A 20007-nucleotide genomic window follows, 5' to 3' on the forward strand; every position below is an offset into this window, starting at 1 on the left:
GGCAAAAGGAAAGGAATAAGTAGGTTCAGTGGATCTCCTTACCTTTCTTCACCTTTTTTTCCTCATCTCCTTCTCCAGCACCCAAGAGAGTGAAGATGATTCCTGTCTGGGAGTTGATACCCACAGCAGTCACCACCATCCTGCCAGAGCCCTCCATCACGTGGGTGCCTGGCACAATAGGAAGGGCACAGTGAGACAGGACACCAGCATCCAATTCCCATCTCTTCCCCAACACCAGGACATGGGATCCAGGAGCAATCATCTCCCCATCCCACAAACCCATCCCCAGCCCCACCAGACCCCTCACCTGACAGCAGCATGGGGTCTTTCTCCAATGATTTCTTCACTTGGTCTGACTCCCCAGTCAGGGAGCTCTCATCTATTTTCAGGTCATTGCCCTGGATCAGGATCCCATCTGCTGGCAAGAGATCACCTAGAGCAGAAGCAAAGAAGACGGGTCAGCTCCACTCAGGAGGGGCTGCAGCTCAGCTCTGCCTGGCTCATCCCAGAAGGAGACTTCATGTGCCAGCAAAAGGTCTCCAAACTCCATCTCAGACTGCAGCTAGAGGGAGGAGAAGCAACAGATGGGTATTAGAAAACAGATGGGTTTTATAAGATGATACAAAACAGCTCCAAAATCTTCACTGATGTCTGAAAGCATTTGTTGTGAGGACATTTGTTCAGTCAGTTCTTCTCCAATCTGGTTTTACTGAGTCAACACCAGATCCTTCCCAAGGCCTCCTGATACAGCCAAACACTTACATGATCCCATCATCCACACATGGAGGAAGGTAAAAAAGCCCCACGTGAAAATAAACACCACGTTGGACCAACCTCCTTCCTGACAGGACTTGCATGGGATGAGCAAACAAGGAGCAGGACCTAACGTAGCCCACGGGCCATATTTCCTTGGTAAGATGATGTTCCTCCAGCCAGGGAGATGTTCCCTCTTGGTAAGATGATGTTCTCCAACAAGGACATGGTTGTGAAAATGAATCATTTTGGAGACCAGCAGGGCACTAAAGCAACCCAGAGCTGTGCAGAGCATCTCCCACCACTCCCAACCACGGCACGGGTACAAAACGAAGTCACTGGAGGAGCCGTGCATCCCCAAGGAGACAAAAAGGGATTGGCAAAGCAGAGAGAAGAAACCAGCAATGCTCCTGAGGTGGAAGGACAGACTCTGGCCACCACACCCCCCACTCACCATACTTGATCTGGGCGATGTCTCCCACCACAATCTCAGCCACTGGGATCTGGATCACCTGCCCTTTGCGGATCACCGTGAACTTCTGCTCCTGCTCGATGCGGCTCTGGAGGCCCCGGAATTGCTTCTCCTTGCTCCAGTCATTGAAAGCTGTCACCAGCACCACGATGATCACAGAGAACAGGATAGCTGCCCCCTCGATCCAGCCAGCCTGGGACTCCCCCTCGTCCTCCACGCCGCCCGACGACTGCCCACAGACTGCAGGGAGGGAGAGACCTCAGTGGGCACCACCAGACACAAGAAACATGTGCAGGGCACAGCCCAGGAGACATTTATCCCTCCCTTACCCAGTCCAAGGGCTTCCCTTGCTCTTAGGAGAGGATTTTTTTACATCCCTGGAGGCATTTGGAGATTATTTTTTTTTCTCTTTTTTCACTTTCATTTTTGTCAGAGATTGGGTTGAAGGAGCTGGGACAACTGGTTTCTATTTCCAGTTGCAGCACCAGTTGTGACCCTCCAGTGGGTCATGGTCTCCCTGCATCTCCACAGCCCTTCCCTGGCTTGACTTCTCCAATGAGAGATCCAGGGAGGAGACACTTGCCCAGCACCACTGCTCAGTCTCCTGGAGAGGAGGTACCAGGGGACAGACAAACCTTATCCCAAACAAAACAAGAATCCACATGGGACTTGGGAAGCTACTGGACAAGGTGGACCTCCTGGTTTCTGAGCATCCTTTGTGGGGAGCAGCAAGAACCAGCTGAGCCATGAGGTGACAACTTTGCCCAGACACATCCATCTGTGCAGGTCCCTGGACAAAGATGGGACCATGCCAAGGATGGGGAGAAGCCACCACCTCAAGGGTGAGCAGAAGTAGCTCCCTTCTCCACCCACACCAGGGTGGAGGGACCCATGAGGTGACCTTCCAGAGATAGCACCCATCACCAAATCCTGCTCCCACACAGCTGAGCACAGCAGCTCACTCGGGTTCCCCACCAAGCCCCCCACCACACCATGGGGACCACAGGGACTCACGTTCATTGTCACCACCAGGAGGGTGGTAGAAGGACAGGCCCAGGGAGATTATGGCTGCGATTTCCAAGATAATCAGGGTGACGTCCTGGAGTGCCTCCCACACTAACTGCAGGAACGTCTTGGCCTTTTTGGGAGGAATGAAGTTCTGTCCAAAGACCTGACGCCTCTTCTCTAGGTCAGTCGGGTTCCCGGACAGGCCTGGGGAGGGAAGAAATGGGAGATGAGGGCAGAGCCCAGAACCAGCACCAGCAGGACCACGAGGTGCAGGCAGGGGGTGAGCCAGGCCAGGGCTTTGCTCCTGTCACCTATGGGGCAGGGGACATCCCACTGGTGGAGCAGGGAGGTGACATCCCACATCCCCTAGGCTGAGTAGGGGAGGGGACATCCCTCCATCGGGGCAGGGGACATCCCACATCCCTCTGGCTGAGTAGGGGACATTTCTCTGCAGGGCAGGGGACATCCCACACGCCCCTGGCTGGGTAGGACGCAGTGGGGGTCGAGTCTGGAGACGGAGCCGCCTCTGGAAGCGCCCGAGCACCAGTTGAGTCCAGTTGGCACTGGCTGTCACTTGTTTACATCCTGCATCAAATTAGCCATAAAGCTGGCGCTGCCAGCAGCTCGGAGCTGCCCGAGCCACCTGATCCCTCTGCTCCTGCCAGCTCGGAGCAACCCGGGCACAGCAGGAAAGTCTGGGAGCCTCAGGGACACATCCCGACCCCCCAGCCTGGGGCAGCACGGCCAAAACAGCTCCGGGGGGAGGAGGTGGTGAAGGGGACCCGGGAGGGATGCTGAGGGAAAAAGGGGGAATGGGAGGGAGGGGAGGGACTGGGCTGCTGCCCCCCCCAAGCTGCACGGAGCATCCCTGGAGAGAGAGGAGGAAAATAAAAGGGAAGTGGGGGGAAATAAAAAAGAAAAGGAAGAAAAAGAGGGAGGAAAAAAGAGGAAAGGGGGAGGAAAAAAGAGAAGGGGGGAGGAAAAAAAGAGGAAAGGGGGGAGGAAAAAAAGAGGAAAGGGGGGAGGAAAAAAAGAGGAAAGGGGGGAGGAAAAAAAGAGGAAAGGGGGGAGGAAAAAAAGAGGAAAGGGGGGAGGAAAAAAGAGGAAAGGGGGGAGGAAAAAAAGAGGAAAGGGGGGAGGAAAAAAAGAGGAAAGGGGGAGGAAAAAAAGAGGAAAGGGGGGAGGAAAAAAAGAGGAAAGGGGGGAGGAAAAAAAGAGGAAAGGGGGGAGGAAAAAAAGGAAGGGGAGGAAAAAGGGGGGAGGAAAAAAAGAAAAGGGAGAGGAAAAAAAAAGGGGGAGGAAAAAAAAAAGGAGAGTGAAAAGGAAAGGGGGGAAAAAAAGAAAGAGAAGGGGGGAAGAAACAGAAGCAAAGAGAAATGGGGAGCAAAAACAAAAAAATAAGGGGAAGAAATGAAAAAGGGGGAGCCCCTGCCCCAGAGTTAAAGGGGACTGTGGACACAGCAGCCTTCACATTCTTCCCATTCCAGGGCCTGAGCCAGTGATGGGAGACATTCACCTCCCTGGCCATCCTCTGCATTGAAGCCCTTAAAAAACCCCAAGCTGATGGGGTGGCAAATGAGAACAGCCTCCCCTGCTCAGCACCACTTTAATTCAGCCTCTGGCCAGGGCCCCTGGGTCTCCACCTTAAGCTGCCCCATGGGGATGCTGCCAGCTCCCAAGATGCTCCGGGCAGGGCTGGCCCTGGACACTCCCCGGTGCCTGGAGCAGCCTGGCAGTGATGCCCTCCCCGGGGGACCCAGTCCCGAGGCATCCCAGCCCGGAAAAAGCAGCAGGATGACTCCTGTTCCCCCCTCCTTACACCCTCTTTTCTCTGCCATGGCTGCAGGGAGGGGACACATCCCGGGTGTCCCAACCCAGCAGGATCCTGGGGTCTCCCAGCCCCGGTGGCCTCCCTGAGTCCATGTGGGAAGGCTGCCAGCCCAACATCTCTGGTGGGATGGATGGAAAATGTGGCTAAGTGCAGAGCTTGACTCCTGCACACAGCAAGATGCACGTGGGGCTCCTCCAAAGCCACCACCCCATACAGCTCAGAGCTGCCCCCCCACCCTCTGGGGGAAAGTGGGATGGGAGGGGGTGGGCTTCAATTTCTCTGTGCTGCCAGAGAGGAGGGCTGCAAGGAGCAGAAAGCATGGACGTATCCCCAGGGCATGCACCTGAGGAAATCCCTCCTAGCTGGGACCTAGGGGGTGGGTTAGAGAGGTTGGATGGAGGTGACAAGTGACAGCAGGAGAACAACCCCCCCTGTGCAGTCACTGGTTCCTGATCAGAGGGCAGGCACTGCAGCCTGAGGAAGCTGCTTTTGGGTGGCAAAATCTTCACTCAAGGAGCTCCCACAGAAGACTCTGGGCCCCAGGAGCTGCTGCTGCCAGAGGGTGAGTCAGGGTGCTGTGTGCTGTCACCCAGGGGACACCAGGACAGGAGACACTGGAATCAGTGACTCACCAAAGCCTCCAGCACCACCCCCCCACTCCCTTTGCACCCATCCTAACCCACCTGAGGGCCCAGGCTGATGGTGCAGGTGAAAACGCAGCACCCAGCAAGGACCACCCCATCACCAGGCCCCTCAAGAAGAAGCCTGAAGGGGTTGGGGTCCACAAAAACATTTTGGAGCAAGAGCTAGAGCAGCAGATCCCTGTCCTGATGCTGGAGAGACCCTCCCTGCACAAACACCTGTGTGTGGAGATCCCTACAGGGATAAAACCACCCCAGGTGAAGGTGGTGCCCCCCCCTCTCTGGCAGGGACTGTGGGCAGTGCCAGGGGGATTCCCAGTGCCCACACTGGCAGTGGGGTCCTGTCTCATACCCATGGGTCCAGTCAAGCTTTGGCCAGGCAGGGCCAGCAGGCACAGGGAGGGTCAGGGACTCAACCCCAGCTCTCCATCAAGGGCTTTCCAGAGGGAAGCAGCCCCACAACACACACCCCAAGACATTCTCCAGACTGCACATCATCCACTAAACCCACCTGCAAACACAACAGCAGCCACCTGAGGACCCCATCCCTGTTTCCTGGGCTTTGCCAGGGGACAGTAATCCAGGGGACATGCTCCCAAGCTTACAGCTTCCCAACCTGCCAGGGTTTCCCTCCTCAGGGCACCACCGTGGGGATTCCCAGCTCTTGGGATCACCCATGGAAAGGCAGCCCCAGGCACAGCAGGAGCCAAACACCCAGCTCCAACAGGATGAGTGCTGCAAGCTGCACCTTCTGCTTGTCCTAAAAATCCCAATCCCTCTCATCACTCTCTGGGTTCAACAGGAGGGGGTTTAGAACAGGTACCAAAGGAGCAAGGGGGTGAGCATGGGTGTGGTGGGAACTTGGGATAAAAGCGATGCCAGGCAGAGCAGAGGGGGAAAGCGGGGCTGGGGGATGGAAGGGCAGCCCCCTCCCCTCACCAAGAGAGGCCCCAGCAGAGCTTTTTGGGCTTGCTTCCCCCCCTTCCCCTCCCCAGCACCCCCGGAGGAGCCCCCTCCCACTTTGGCAGGGCCAAACCTCATTGTTTTGTGACCTGGGCTCGGTATTTCCACCGGGACTTCCCCCCCCCCAATGACATCCCGAGATTGTCTCCCCTTCCCGGTCCCACTCACAGCTGGAAACACACTAATCCCCAGCTTACAGCACTAAGAATAACCTGCAAGTTTGCAGAGCTGAGGCACAGCCACGTCCCCCCCATCCCACACAGCCCCCGGGGGCCTCATCCTCATCCAGGGAAAACCCCGGGTGCTGTAAGCAGAAGGGATATGGGGTGTCTCTCCCCACTGTACCCCTCTTAACACCTTTCCATAGTCATGCAAAGCCACCCAATACTGGGAGCCCTCTTCATACAGAGGGTCCCAAAATGCCAGCTTGGACCACAGGGAGGAGAGGTGACATCCTTCCACCCAAAGCCTCCCCTAAAATCACCTGGCACCCACCACAGCTCAAAGCCAGGATGCTCAGAAGCACCCAGCCGGGTTTTCATCTCCCAGAAAGCCTACAGATTCAGGAAAAGCCTCCCCACATGTCCCCATCCCCAGCAGTCATTCCCTTTGGGGACTTGTGGCCCATCCCTTGACTGAGATGCTGCTACCACCCTGCAAACCCACACCCCACAGCCCAGATGAGCTCCAACCTTTACCCTCTCCTTCACCCACCGGCCACACAGCCCTGTCATTAGGGATGTTAATTATTAAACTGGGGAAAGGCTGGAACCAACCCACAGGCAGCAGCTGGGCTGCACAGGAGCCCCCCCCCCATGCCCTCCCTCAGCCCCTCATCCCTGTCCACATCCCACCCCCACCCCATCCTCCCAGGGGATGTGGGGCTCTGGGCTACACCTCAGGGGAACCCCTAGAGAAGATGCTTCTCTTCTTTTTCCTTGTTTTTGGGGGTTTTTTGGTTGGTTGGTTTTTTGGTTTTGTTGTGGTTTTTTTTTTTCCTCCTTCTCTACAGGTCCCTTCCAACTCTGATAATTCTGTGATTCTCTCCCCACAACAATCACTGCATTCAGGTGCTTGTGATGGATGCAGCAGGACCAAGTTCACCCAGCAGAACTATCTCAGCCACCACCAGCTCAAACCTTGCCCGGGTGGCTCCAACCCAGAGGCCACCAGCTGGACCCAAGCAGGTGACCCCAACCTCCGAACCCCCAGCCCAGCTCCTCACCTTCAACCGGCGACGTCTTCAACCTCTTGCAGACGTTCTGTACCCCACCATAGGAGTCATTGAGCCGAGCCACCGCCTCGGCACTCCTCAGTTCCATCAGGTTCCTCAGCTCCACCATGGAGCAACCAAAGTCCCCTTCATGGTTGCCTTCAGCAACCGAGTTCCCGGGGTGGTGGTCGACAACCACGTTGTTCGTCATTTTGCGGCGATGCCGGAGGCTCCTGCGGCCTCCTCCTCCTTCGAGGGTCCGACGGGATGAGGGATGCTCGGTGTGACCCCTTCCCTAGGGGCTGCCCGGGTGAAGTGGGTGCTTCTATCCGAGCCCAACTTCTCCGGATAAAGGTGTAAACAGGATGTGCATGTTACCGCGGAGGCGACCTTAGCAACGACCAGCGTGCATCTCCCGCAGAAGGAGGAGGGCTCCCTGGATACCACAGCAACTGGAGCTGCAAAAACAAGGATGGGGAAACAAAAATACCGGGTGTTAGGAGGGTCTGCTACCAACCACACATGTCCCACGGGATGGCTGAGTAGGAGCAACAGTACCCAAGAAGGGGTGCCCAGCGGAAAGAAGGCAGTTCAGAGGTGATCGCTCACCCAGTCCTGGGGATTGGCATGGTCTGACCAAGAAAACAAACAAACAAACAAACAAACTGGATGAGCAGAAGTTGACCTTTGAAGAAGCTCACCAGGGATCAGTGTTTCAGAGGGGCTTGGCCATGCTGTGGGGAAAACCATCGGCAGCAGCTCCGGGGCCGGGCAGGAAGGGCGCCCAGGTGGTTCTTCACTCAACCCCCAGCTGCCCAGCCCAGAAAAAAACAAAAATGCTCCCGTTCAGTTCAGTTTAAAAATACAACTTGGCAGTGGAAAACAGCTGCTTCCTCCCCAGGGCTGGCCACACAACCAGCAGGTAAGCAGAAGCATCCTACTGAGCTAGCAGGCACTGCTGGAAAGGGGCTCAAAGCACCCACCCAGAAGGTTTTAAATCAGCTGAGACACTCAGCAGGAACCAGAGCAGCAAGTAAAAGCTGCCTGTTTCTTTAAAAGGAAGAGGCTTTTGGCATTCATGACCCTTTCACACCGTGTCTCCCTCTGTTCTGCCTGCAAGCTCACATGCTGACTCCTAAAAGGCAGTGAGAGGGCTCTTGAAACCCCCAAGAGCTGCCAGCCAGGTTACACCCCAACAAGGACCCCCAAAACTGCTTCAACCAGCAAGACCTGAATGCTTTGGCCATGCAGGGACCACAAGCATCCCACAGCTCCCCTCTTCCCCACGGGTCCAGGGTGCCCTGCTGGCATCCCTGGCAGAGGGACATGGAGATGGAGGAGCACAGGGGAAGGAGGAAAAGGGCTTTCTTTAGCCCAAGGCACCCCCGGGCTCTCTTCCCAAGCTCTGATGGCAGCAGTGATGCTCCCAGCACCTCTGCAGCACTACAGCATTCAAAGGAGGTATTTTATGGAGAGAAGACACAGTCTTTCTTAGAGCAGTATAAATAACAAAAGGGGAACGGCCACTTGGCATCATCAGCACCCAGACAGAGGTCCAGAGGTGGCAGAGAAACAATCAGAGAAACCAAACAGTCAGAGGAAGGTAGGAAAATGCCCATTGCTTTTTACCAGGAGCACAGGGGATGCACTGGCCCTTGCAACCCAGCAGACAGGCACCAGATCATCACGGGGCCATCTCAGCACCACCCCACAGCAAACCCCACCAATTCCAGCCCTGGTCACATCAGCTTTTCAACTCCTGGGGCAGCAAGACCTGAAAAAACCAAACCCTTCCCTACGGCCCCAACCCAGCACCCCCCCTCCTCACCAGCAACACTCAGGGCAGCTTTTGGTGTTATCAGGAGGCAACAGGCATCAACTGAACCTCAGGGACACCAGCAATGACACCAGTCCCATTTACCAACTGCAGCCAGCAAAGGGATGGGGAGCACAGGGACCTGCTCCCCCCATGGCACCCAAACTTGCACCCTGGGCATCACCACTGCCCTGTAAAGCAGAGACCCCCCCAGCACCCTTGCCCATGGCCAGCTTGGTCACCTCGTGGCTCCTCATCCATCATTTAAGGGCATGGGAGGTGCTGGCAGGAGGCAGCAGGTCCAATTAAGAAGACTCCTGCTGATCAAAAGAAAACCAGATAATTGCCCCCACCTCAACACACTAATTTTTCCCTCTTTCCTAGCAACTAACATCTACTGAGGAGAGCTCAGAGGTTAAGAGAAAGACAGTTAATTAATACTGGAACAGCCTAGTCTGTAATTAGCCCTGAAGGAGCCCCCGGGGCACCCATCAATCCCAGCCAGGAGGCTCCTGCCCTCCAGCAGCACCCTGGGGACTCTGCAGGGCAAGAAAAAAAGAGGGACTTCTGGAACCTGCTTTAAGCATCCTCCAGCTCCAGTTTGGGGCCAGAGCCCCATTCCTGGCCTATTTCTGCCCCATCCCAGCAGCACGAGACAGATTCCTGCATCCTCTGGCCAGGATGAGAAGGATCCATCCCAGGCTCAGGTTTCCCTAACAGCTCCAAACAACTCCAGCAGCATTCAGCAGATTGTCCCTAACCCTAGTAATTCATTTCCAGAGCCCCCCAGGCACCGGAGAAGAAGAAACCCTCCCCAAGGAAAAGAAAACCTGGAGCAGGTGGGAGAACCCAGCTCCTCCTGCCCTGCCTGGGAACCTGGGGCACAGAACCACCCCCCTGGTTTGTGTCACCTCCCAAACAGTGTCCCCGAGCAGGACAAGGGGCACTGCGGACCAGGAGGAGTTTTGGGGTGTCAGTGGGGAAAGACAACCCCGATGGGATGGTGAAAGGAGGCTGGGGGAAGGGGGGAGCTGCGGGCGAGGAGCAGCGGAGTGGGAGCCGATGCGGTGCTGCAGACGAACCTGCCCGGAATAATAAACGGCAGGAAAGGCACCGTCCTGCCGGGGACAGCACCGAGACCCCAGCAGCGCTCCCGTGTCACCGCCCCAGGCAGCAGAGAAGCCACTGCCCCCGGGAAAGGGAGAAGGTGGCTTCTAAATGCAAAGCGGGCTGGCCCAGAAAGGGCTGAGAAAAACCCACGTGTGACACCTTCAGCCAAGTCACCAGCGGCCTCCCCGCGATGCTGGTGGCACCAGCAGCTCCCAGCACACACCAGCCCATGGCAACTGCCTGAGCAGGGCAAGAGGATCATAGAATCATAGAATTGGCTGTGTTGGAAGGGACCTCAGAGATCATCAAGTCGAACCCTTGATCCACTCCCACTGCAGTTCCCAGCCCATGGCACTCAGTGCCACATCCAGGCTCTTTTTAAATATCTCCAGGGATGGAGAATCCACTCCTTCCCTGGGCAGCCCATTCCAATGCTTGATCACCCTCTCGGTAATGAACCTGCCCTGCTCAGCTCAGCACATCCAGAGCAGCCACCAGCACCACGCTGTCTGATGAGCAGGGACAGAGCAAGCCCTCACCCAGCTTGGGTGTTATTTTACCCATCAAGGAAAGGGAAATCCATTCCCCACCTCAGCTGCCCTCATGTTTCACTCCAGCCTGGGCATCTCCCACCATCCAGGGCAGAAAGCACCTTGCCAAGGAAAAGCAACACCAGCCACCACCTCTCCTGCCCAGAGCCACAAACCCAGCTGGACCAGCAGGACAGCTCAGCCAGGCAGGATCAGGCCCACGGAGCAAAACTCAAGCCATTTGGACCAAAGTTTATCACCTTCCCCATCACCTGCCTGCAACAGCACAGAAACTGCCCACGTCCCAGTCCCACACACTGCCCATGGGCTCTGGGTCATCCTGCTCCTCAGGCAGCACCCACCAGGGTCCATCTCCACTCCTGCTTCAGGGATGGGGTGCTGGAAACACTTGGCTGCCATAGGTTACCATGGCAAACTCAATGTAAAGCTGGCAGAGATGCTGTTTATGTTGCCAAGTAGGGAGGGAAAAAAAAACAAACAACAACCCAACCCCACAAAAAGACCCACTAAAATTATCCTTCCTGGTCCGAGTTTAGGATTTTTCCCTTTGGAAATTAAAAGCTGAGCTCCTCCCGGTGGAGGGGTTGTGCTGAGCCCTGGTGCTCAGCCACACGGACAGACTGACTCTCCAGATGGACACATGGGCTCCAAAAGCCAAAGTAACCAATTAAAGCAGAAAAATGGGCCTGAAACACTTTTCCCCACCTGCTCACCAGGAAGCATCCCAGGACAGACTGCCCAGCTCTCCTTCCCACTGCAGGGACCCCACCACTGCTCAGCACCCACCCTCAGCTGCAGCCCCACATGGGAGTGATGCTCTGGTGGGAGTGGGAGCCAAAAAAGCTGCTGAACGGCTGCATCTGCTGGGAAGAATCACCAGGAGAGCCACGTTAAGCACTGCTGCTGGCAGAGGGTGTTTTGGGAGGGGAAGGAGCAGGATGCAGGGAGATGCCGGGGAGCACCCGAGGCTCCCTGCACCCAGGTGTCTGTGCTGGGACCTTTGCACAACACCCCCTGCTCATTTTCAGAGACAATAATCAAGCAAACCCTGCTCTTGGCAGGCATGAGGGGAGGGGTGTGCAGCTCCCCCCAGCCCCCTAGGACTGATCTGGGTCCCCATGGACATGACCAGGTCCACCTGGAGCAAGAAGTGGTGCACAGGCCACAGGGACACAGATTCTCAGGGGCACCTGAGTAACACCTCTAACCTCCAACCCTCCCCTTCACTTCCAACCCCCGGGCTGCAGCAAAGCCCCCACCCCTGTAGAAAGCAAAGGAGAGATGGGGGGGGCAAAGCACCCTCAGGGCGGGGAATTGGGGCCCCTCCCCTGCACAGTCACCAAATCGCAATGTGCAGATGGCAGAGAGCTCCTGCTCCTTCCCAGCAACACCCATGGCCACACACTTAACCCCTCCCGTGCCGGGTGGTTGGGACACCCCCCATCAAGCTACCCAGATTTATTACCCCCTGAGGAGTAGGGTGGGGGGAAGAAGTAAAGACTCGGGGGCAGCAAAGCACGGGCTCTGGAGAGCCAGGGCCAACTCCTGGGGAGGCCACAGACACAGCCCCAGGTCCCTTGGGGAACCCCGGAAGGATTCCCACCCTGGGGACAGTGCCTTGTTCCCAGCAGGATGCCAAGGAGGGACGAGGAGGAGGAGGTGTAGGAGCACAGCCAAGTGAAGGAGACGGGAGTGGGAACCTGCACCCTCCACCCCAACGCCACGGAGAGGGGCTTCACCCTGAGCAGGAGAAGGTTTGAGAGGTGGGGGGGGACACAGCCAGCCCAAAACCCCCGGGCAGACCCTTCCAGGCACAACCACCCTGCAGCCAGGCAGCAAGGGCACAGCAGGATCTGCCCCTCTTCCCCCGGTAAGGTGGTGCCCACCTCCCCTTGCTCCTTCCCCCTGGCCCTGCTTGCCAAACCCAGACCTTGTCCCCCTCCAGGGCTGGAGGGGGACCTCCAGCCACCAGTGGCACCCACGGATGTTACCTCCTCGCCATCGCCTCCTCCCACCTCGGCATCCGCTTCCTTCGTGGCTGCCTCGGGTGGGCGGTGCGGTGCCCCAGGGGAGGGGACGGTGGCATTTCCCTCCCCAGCTGTCCCTACAGTGGGGCCACCCCCTCGGAACACCCCTACCCCACCCCGCAGCTGCTCAGCACAGCAGCAGGCACCCCAGGGTGCTCTGCATGGATGCATAAACACCAGAGCCAAGACCCAAGGAGGGTAGGGGGGAAGACCCCGGTGACCCCAAGACCCTCCCATTTCTGTGGCAACGCAGCTCCCAGCTCTCATCTTGCAAGAGAGGGGGGCTGAATGTGCCCCTCCCAGGGCAGTGCGGCTGGAGAAGGACCCAGCAAGACACCCAGGAAACACTGGGGATTCACAAGGCCCCAGCAGAGCTCAGCAGCATCAACACCACGCTGGGGAAACTGAGTCACAGCGCGGAGGGGCCATGGTCCACAGAGCAGGGCTGATGCTGCAGCATTCTCCCTATGGGAACACGAGTGGAAATTGACTGCAGGGCCAGAAGCAGCTCAGGGCTTCTCCTACACTAACTCACCAGCAGCCCCTCAGGGAAAATCAGCATCTTTCCTCCTCCCCCATCCCCGAGGAGACGGCCGGGGAGTTAAAATTCCCCAACTCCCACGCGGTGCTGACTCCTACACTCCTCACCGGCTGCAAGCTGGGACCAGAGGCTTGGGGGACACACACAAAAAACCAAAAAGCACCCACTTACTGCAGGCAACGTGGGACACTGCCACGTGCAGCTGCTGGCTCAGAGTGACACACGCTGACCCTGGCATGGGAAGGAGCTGCTGGTCCCCGAGATGTCACCACTCCCCCCTCAACAGCTCCTTGCCTTCCCCTGCTGCTGAGCCATGAATTGCACCAGCCCACGGGTGATGGAGACTGTAGTATTTCACCCACACATCTCTGCCAGGCCACATGCATCCCCACGGGTGGGAGCAGTGGTTGCTCAGGTGCCAAGAGCACAGCCAGCAAAAGGACAGACTGATGTCCCCAAAACAAGCTGTCACCCCTGCCTGGACAGGATTGCACCTCATCCACATCCAAACACCAACACCACAGCGAGCAGGGATGGGAAAGGACTCCGAGCAGAGGGACAGCACCATCCTCCTCCTCTTCTGCCTCCCACGGGTGATGGGGACCAAAGGGAAGGGTGGCAGCTCTGAGCCCTGCCCCAAGGGCCAAGCTGACAGGGAGAGCACTACACGAGGCAGAGAGATCTCCAAGAGCTCATCCCCCTTTGCAGACCATTCCGCAGGGACCAGCAGTTGCCATCAGCCCACTAATTACAGCTGCTGCCACTCTGCTTTGCTTAATATTTCCCCTCCCGTTAATGAAGGTAGGAAAACGGTTGGGTTGTTTGTTGTTCACCAGAGCAATTAGCTCTTGTGAAAAGCAGGGAAGAGGCTGGAGGCAGCAGGAGAGCACCGGGTGTGCTCTAGAGGCATGGAACCAGCTCTGTGGAGCCATCCTTGTCGTGGCTCCCCAAAACTTGCTGCCCCGAGCCTGCTGCCAGCCCCAGGGCCAGGGCAACCCCTGAGGCTCTTGCTGCCCAAACTCCAAGCATTATGCATCCACACGTGCAAAAGCCACCAGATTCCATGTCTGAGAGTCAGGAACCTGCCTCCCAAGCCCTGGGCTTCCCCTCTAGAATTTCTGGGGAGGGGAGTAGGAAAATGGAAAAAAAAAAGAAAGAGAGAGAGAAGGGAGGGAGAGAGAGAGAAGGGAGGGAGAGAGAGAGAAGGGAGGGAGAGAGAGAGAAGGGAGGGAGAGAGAGAGAAGGGAGGGAGAGAGAGAGAAGGGAGGGAGAGAGAGAGAAGGGAGGGAGAGAGAGAGAAGGGAGGGAGAGAGAGAGAAGGGAGGGAGAGAGAGAGAAGGGAGGGAGAGAGAGAGAAGGGAGGGAGAGAGAGAGAAGGGAGGGAGAGAGAGAGAAGGGAGGGAGAGAGAGAGAAGGGAGGGAGAGAGAGAGAAGGGAGGGAGAGAGAGAGAAGGGAGGGAGAGAGAGAGAAGGGAGGGAGAGAGAGAGAAGGGAGGGAGAGAGAGAGAAGGGAGGAGAGAGAGAGAAGGGAGGGAGAGAGAGAGAAGGGAGGGAGAGAGAGAGAAGGGAGGGAGAGAGAGAGAAGGGAGGGAGAGAGAGAGAAGGGAGGGAGAGAGAGAGAAGGGAGGGAGAGAGAGAGAAGGGAGGGAGAGAGAGAGAAGGGAGGGAGAGAGAGAGGAGGGAGGGAGAGAGAGAGGAGGGAGGGAGAGAGAGAGGAGGGAGGGAGAGAGAGAGGAGGGAGGGAGAGAGAGAGAAGGGAGGGAGAGAGAGAGAAGGGAGGGAGAGAGAGAGAAGGGAGGGAGAGAGAGAGAAGGGAGGGAGAGAGAGAGAAGGGAGGGAGAGAGAGAGAAGGGAGGGAGAGAGAGAGAAGGGAGGGAGAGAGAGAGAAGGGAGGGAGAGAAAAAAAGAAGTGAGTCTCCAGGCGAGCTGTCAAGGAGAATGTTTCCATCTAAGGCCTTGGTATTTCTCTCCTGGCGCCTGCACTAAATCACCCCAGCTCCTCTCATTATTCTTTTGTGCTTTACAAGGTAGCGCAGCCGGTGGAGGAATGCAGAGAGCAAACCCAGCTTCTTCTGCACCAGCAAATACCTGCAGCCCTTCGGAGGGACACAGAGTTCCCTCCTGTCACCCCCCCACTGGGGTGGGCACCTCCAGAGGTGCAGGACAAGCTGGCACCTTACAGAACCCCGGAGCACCCAGCCAGGTGGGGCTGTGCTGGACCCCAGCACCAGGCTTCACCCAGCCCATCACCCTCCACCCCTCTGGCTGGACAAACACCGGGGGCATCTCAGCCCTGAGCTCAGAGCAGCCCGGATTCTCCTGGCTCCCAGCCACACACAGCTTCCTACAGGGATGCTGGAAGAGGGAGCAGAAGTGCTGATGGTGAAGAAGAGGAGAAGGAATGGGCCACCTGGACAGGCTCGGAACCAAAGGCTTGCAAAGACCTGCAGAAAGGAAGACAGGGAGAGCCAAGAGCCCTGCCTCCAGGGGTGGGTGCTCCCTGGTCCACAGACCCCATGAGCTTCTCCCCGGGCAGAGCCCCAGCTGGAGGCAGGAGCTCAGGGAGAGCTGAGCCCAACCCAGCTCACCTGCAGACCTCACTGCCAGCCCAGAACCACACAGCTGGGGGAGCAGGGATGCTCCAGGTGCTCAGCCCTGCCCTGGTGCATTCAACCATCCCCCCCACTCCAGCACCCATGGATGCAGCTCAGGAGTACTGGGTGCAGATGCTCTCCAGCAGGCACAGGGCTTGATTCCCCACACATCCCTCCACCTGACACAGACAGGGAAACTGAGGCAGTAACACACCTGAGCACAGCATCAGCCCTTTCCCAGCTCCTGAGCAGGGAGGAGATCCCTGCAGTCCTGACTCCCACCTTTCCACATCTTATTCAGGAAGCAAAGGAACAGCTTAACTTAAAACAAACTAAAAACCAGCAGGCAAGAACCGACCTGCAGAGCATGGAGGAGTCTCACAAGCAAAACAATACCCAAAGAATTAGAGAAAAAGAGAGGAGAGAAAGAGAGAGAGGAGAGAAAGAGAGAGAGGAGAGAAAGAGAGAGAGGAGAGAAAGAGAGAGAGGAGAGAAAGAGAGAGAGGAGAGAAAGAGAGAGGAGAAAGAGAGAGGAGAGAAAGAGAGAGAGGAGAGAAAGAGAGAGAGGAGAGAAAGAGAGAGAGGAGAGAAAGAGAGAGAGGAGAGAAAGAGAGAGAGGAGAGAAAGAGAGAGAGGAGAGAAAGAGAGAGAGGAGAGAAAGAGAGAGAGGAGAGAAAGAGAGAGAGGAGAGAAAGAGCTCTGGGTCAGGACACATGGGTATAGCCATGATATTTTTAGCAGTATTACACAGGGACAGGGGATTCCTACCCTGAAGATCCCCAGGGGCTTAAAATAGGCCCCGTCATTTCCTCCCAGCAGCATCTGCTGCTTCTGGAAGCCAAGAGCAGAGGTTGAGCCCTTGGGTCTCAGGGCACCACGGGGCACCCCGAGACCCAAGGAGACATTGGGTAAGCACAGCACAAACCTCCTGCTCTAACCACAGATGAGCTCTGTCCTTCTACCCACTCAGTGAAGAGAAAAAGCCCGTGTCAAAAAGCAATTATTAAAAATAAATAAATAAATAAAAATACCCTTCTTGTTCACAGCAAGGGAAACTGAGGCAGGGGAAGTTGAGCTTGTTTGAAAACATGAGACAAGTGGGGGTCTTGCATAGCCCACCCAGCAAGCAGGGGGTCTCCCCACGTGGGGATGCACCAGAGGACAAGTCCAGCTGCCCCCCAGCAGCCCCCTGGGGTGGGTCAGGACAGCACAAGGGTGACCCAAGACTTAAATCCTGACCCCTCGGGTGGCAGCAGCCCCCAGGGACACAGCCGAGGGCTGGGGACACAAATGCCCCTCCTGCTGCCCTCCCAGGGGGATGGCATGGGTGCCCCTGGATCTGGGGCTCCAGCACCCACAGCTCCCACCCATCTCGGCTCCAAGGATTCCTGTGCAGTCCTACTCCAGATCACATCCCAAACAGACACCGTGCTGGGCACCAAGCAACTTCTCCAACCCCATCTAGCAGCAGGAATCCCCAAACCACACCGAGGGACCCACCCAACTTTTCCCCCCCTATCTCAAAACCCAAGCAGAGAGAGGATTTTCTTTTTTTTTTTTTTTCCCCAAACAGAAGGGAAAAGGAAGAAAATGAGGGAAGGAGAGAGGGCTGTGAGCCCCCTTCCCTCCCTGCTCCAAAGGGTTAAAAAAAAGAAAAACTAAAAAAAGTCAAATAAATCAAGGCAGCAAAAAGTGTGTTTGTGATAGGAAAAACACACACGCTCCCAGGGAGAGCGCGCCGGCTGCTCCCTGCTTCGCTTCCCGACATTCCCTGCTCCTGGGAAAGTGTAGGCTGTTTTCCATATATAACTGCAAACTGTTCCATGCAGTAAGAAGTCTAATTAAAGGGAGGGAGGGAGAGAGCGAGGAGACACAGAGGACCGAAAGGTAATATTTATATGAGGGAAGAAATAAAATAAAAAAAAAAAAAAAAATAAAAAAAAAAAAAAAAAAAAAAAAAAAAAAAAAGAAGAAGCTTACAGCCCGGGCACCAAATTAGCCCCTTCCCAGAGCAGAGCTCTGTGATACCATCGAGAGATCAAATCTGGGCAGAGAACGGCAGCTTTGCAAGAAGCAGAAAAATCAGAGCTTGGAAAATATTCACCGATGGAGAAGAAGAAAGAGGCAGATGGGCCAGGAGAGCCCGGGGAGGGGCAGGGGAAGGAAAAGCAAATCCCAGGGAGTTGCTGGGATGAGGCAGAACCCTGTGGGAGGCTGCACATCCACCCCCGGCTCCCCAAGAGGCTCCTGGGGTCCCTGCCTCCCCCTGCCCCGCACATCCTGGGGCTGGGGAAGCAGTTCCTTAGGTAAATAGCAGGAATCTGCTTGGAAAAAAAATAAATAGTCAGGCTGCAGAGGCAGCGAGAGGGCTGGGGGATGTGAAATGCCAGGGAGGGGAATGGCAACGCCCTGGTGGGTGAGGAGAGGCTGCAGCCCGTGAGAAACCCACTCCACGTAGCACCCACTACTCGGCCCACTTCCACACACACCAACTCTGGCTGTATCCCACCCCCCGATGCTCCAGGGGCACCCCCTGAGCCGGCATCCCCAGCCCAGCCAGGGCAGGATGGGTGCAGGGGGAGGCACAGCAAGCTGGGGGTGGAAAAAAAAGGGAGAGGGGATGGGAGGGGAAGAAAACACGGGGAAGAAACAGGGAAAACACGCACCCCCTCTTCTCTTCAAAGCCTCTTTGTTAGAGCTGCACTTCCCACAAGCTCCAGCCCCAGTCCCAAGGTAATCCACAGCCAGCTAACACATTCCCGGCGTCAGGAGGTCTCTCAGCCTCCGCTGCCTTTCAAACCCTTAACGTGCCCTAATGAAGTGCCCAGGTATTTAAAAGTTGCCCTACCCAGGCTAAGCCCTGCCCAGAGCCTGGCTCCTCGCCCAGCATCACCACTGATGTCCCCACAGACACCGAGGGCTCTGTCCCCACCAGGACCCTCCCCTCTGCACCCAAAACCAGGACTCGACCCCATCACTACAGCCCTGACACCCCATCTGGGGATGGAGCCCTGCTCTGCTGGCACCCCCACTCCTAGCACTGCCGTTCCTGGTCCCTGTCCCCACACCCCAGGCACCCAGCACCATCCTGACCTGCTGTCTATGCAGCATCTTAAAGCCCATCTGCTCCCTTCCTTTCCTCTGCACCTCAGGCAATGCCTCCCAGCTGCACCAGTAACCCAGAGAAACTGGGATATCCCTTTTCCTCAATTACCAGTGTGAGGTCACTGGTGAGGCTCCCACATCCTGCATCTCTCCAGCTGGGGGGGATGGTGCCTTCCAGCCCCTCCTGAGCTGACCCCCACAGCCTCTGTAACTCATAAATTGCACCTCAAGGTGTTGCAGGAGGACAGCCTGCAACACCCCCCCCCCCCAAAAAAAAACCAAAACCAAAACAAACAAAAAAAAGACCAAACTGCTTTAAGCCTGAAACAATACTGAGTGTTCTAAGCTTCAGCTCTACTTCAAGTGCAGAGCCAGTACAAGATGCAAGGGTGATAAGGACACATGGGGGGGTGGGGGGTCACCCCAGCAAGCAATGTCTCTGCTAGCTCCCAGCCAGCCTCTGCCCAGCCTCCAAGCAAGAGGAACAAGCCAGCCCTACATGGCACAGCCCTGGGGTCACTCGAGGTGACTGCTGGACACCAGCTACTTTGTACTGCTTGGCCCTGGAGGCTCAGGAGCTGTGGGAGGCTTGAGAACAGTCCCTGCCTGTGGCCAACACTGCTACAGGTGGGTATCTAAACCCCAGCATTAATCTGGGGATAATAGCAGCTTTAGCAGCGATAGGGCTGAGATTACTGCTGCAATCCAGGGGTTAGGGGGGTTGTGCTGGCAGGAACCAGCCCAGCAGGCAGGCAGATAGGGCTGGGTGATCTGTGGGAAGAGAATGAGTGGTCAGCATCACCACTTGGTCCCCAGCATCACCACCTGGTCCCCCCCCAGCATTGCCCCAGTGACAGCTGAGCACAGTACTGGGCTGGTACTGGGCTGTGCTGCCTGCAAGGAGCCTGCTTGCCAGCCAGAAAAATGCAAGGCCCTCCCCAGAGTGCTCGGGGTTTTGCATGGACAGGATTCCCCCTCCTCCTCCCCCCTGGATTTGCTTGGCATGCTGCGTTCCCTCCACTCCCAAGGCTCTGGATCCTCTTTGCTGCTCCCACACATTCCCAACTGTCCCACACACGAGGGGGCAGCTGCCTGCAGTAGTGGGATCCTCCTTCTCCATCCTCCTCTCACCCCAGGTGCTTTTGCTCTCTGCACAGCCAGGTCAGTGGGAATCCTAAAAGCAAATCTCACTCCTAGAAAAACTGACTCGGTTTGGGGTCCCCCAGCACCATTTGGGGTTGTTCTGCCCAGGGAACAACAGCTGCTTCCAGACAATAAGACAACACCCTGAGGGATAGAGGCTGAGTTTTTGGGAGAAGCCTTTCTCCTCTCTACCTGCTTTTCTGGGTCCCTTCTGGGCGATGCTCTGCCCAAACAGAGGG

General features: G+C 56.6%; 1 protein-coding gene across 9 annotated transcripts in view; it reads right to left on the bottom strand.

The window, feature by feature from the left end:
• The window catches only part of ATP2B4 (ATPase plasma membrane Ca2+ transporting 4), a 48297-nt gene that overhangs the window by 19771 nt on the left and 8519 nt on the right, over positions 1-20007 (bottom strand). For all 9 annotated transcript variants that reach the window (XM_030465597.1, XM_030465596.1, XM_030465593.1 and 6 more), the window contains exons 2-6: positions 6894-7339; positions 2240-2437; positions 1208-1465; positions 308-433; positions 43-168 (exon numbers count right to left, since the gene is read on the bottom strand). In XM_030465597.1, coding sequence (XP_030321457.1) covers positions 43-168; positions 308-433; positions 1208-1465; positions 2240-2437; positions 6894-7092 — 907 coding nt within the window. In that variant the 5' untranslated portion in view covers positions 7093-7339. The remainder of the gene's footprint in view (positions 1-42; positions 169-307; positions 434-1207; positions 1466-2239; positions 2438-6893; positions 7340-20007) is intronic.

This window comes from Calypte anna, chromosome 26, assembly GCF_003957555.1.
Source record: "Calypte anna isolate BGI_N300 chromosome 26, bCalAnn1_v1.p, whole genome shotgun sequence".
Classification (NCBI taxonomy): domain Eukaryota; kingdom Metazoa; phylum Chordata; class Aves; order Apodiformes; family Trochilidae; genus Calypte; species Calypte anna.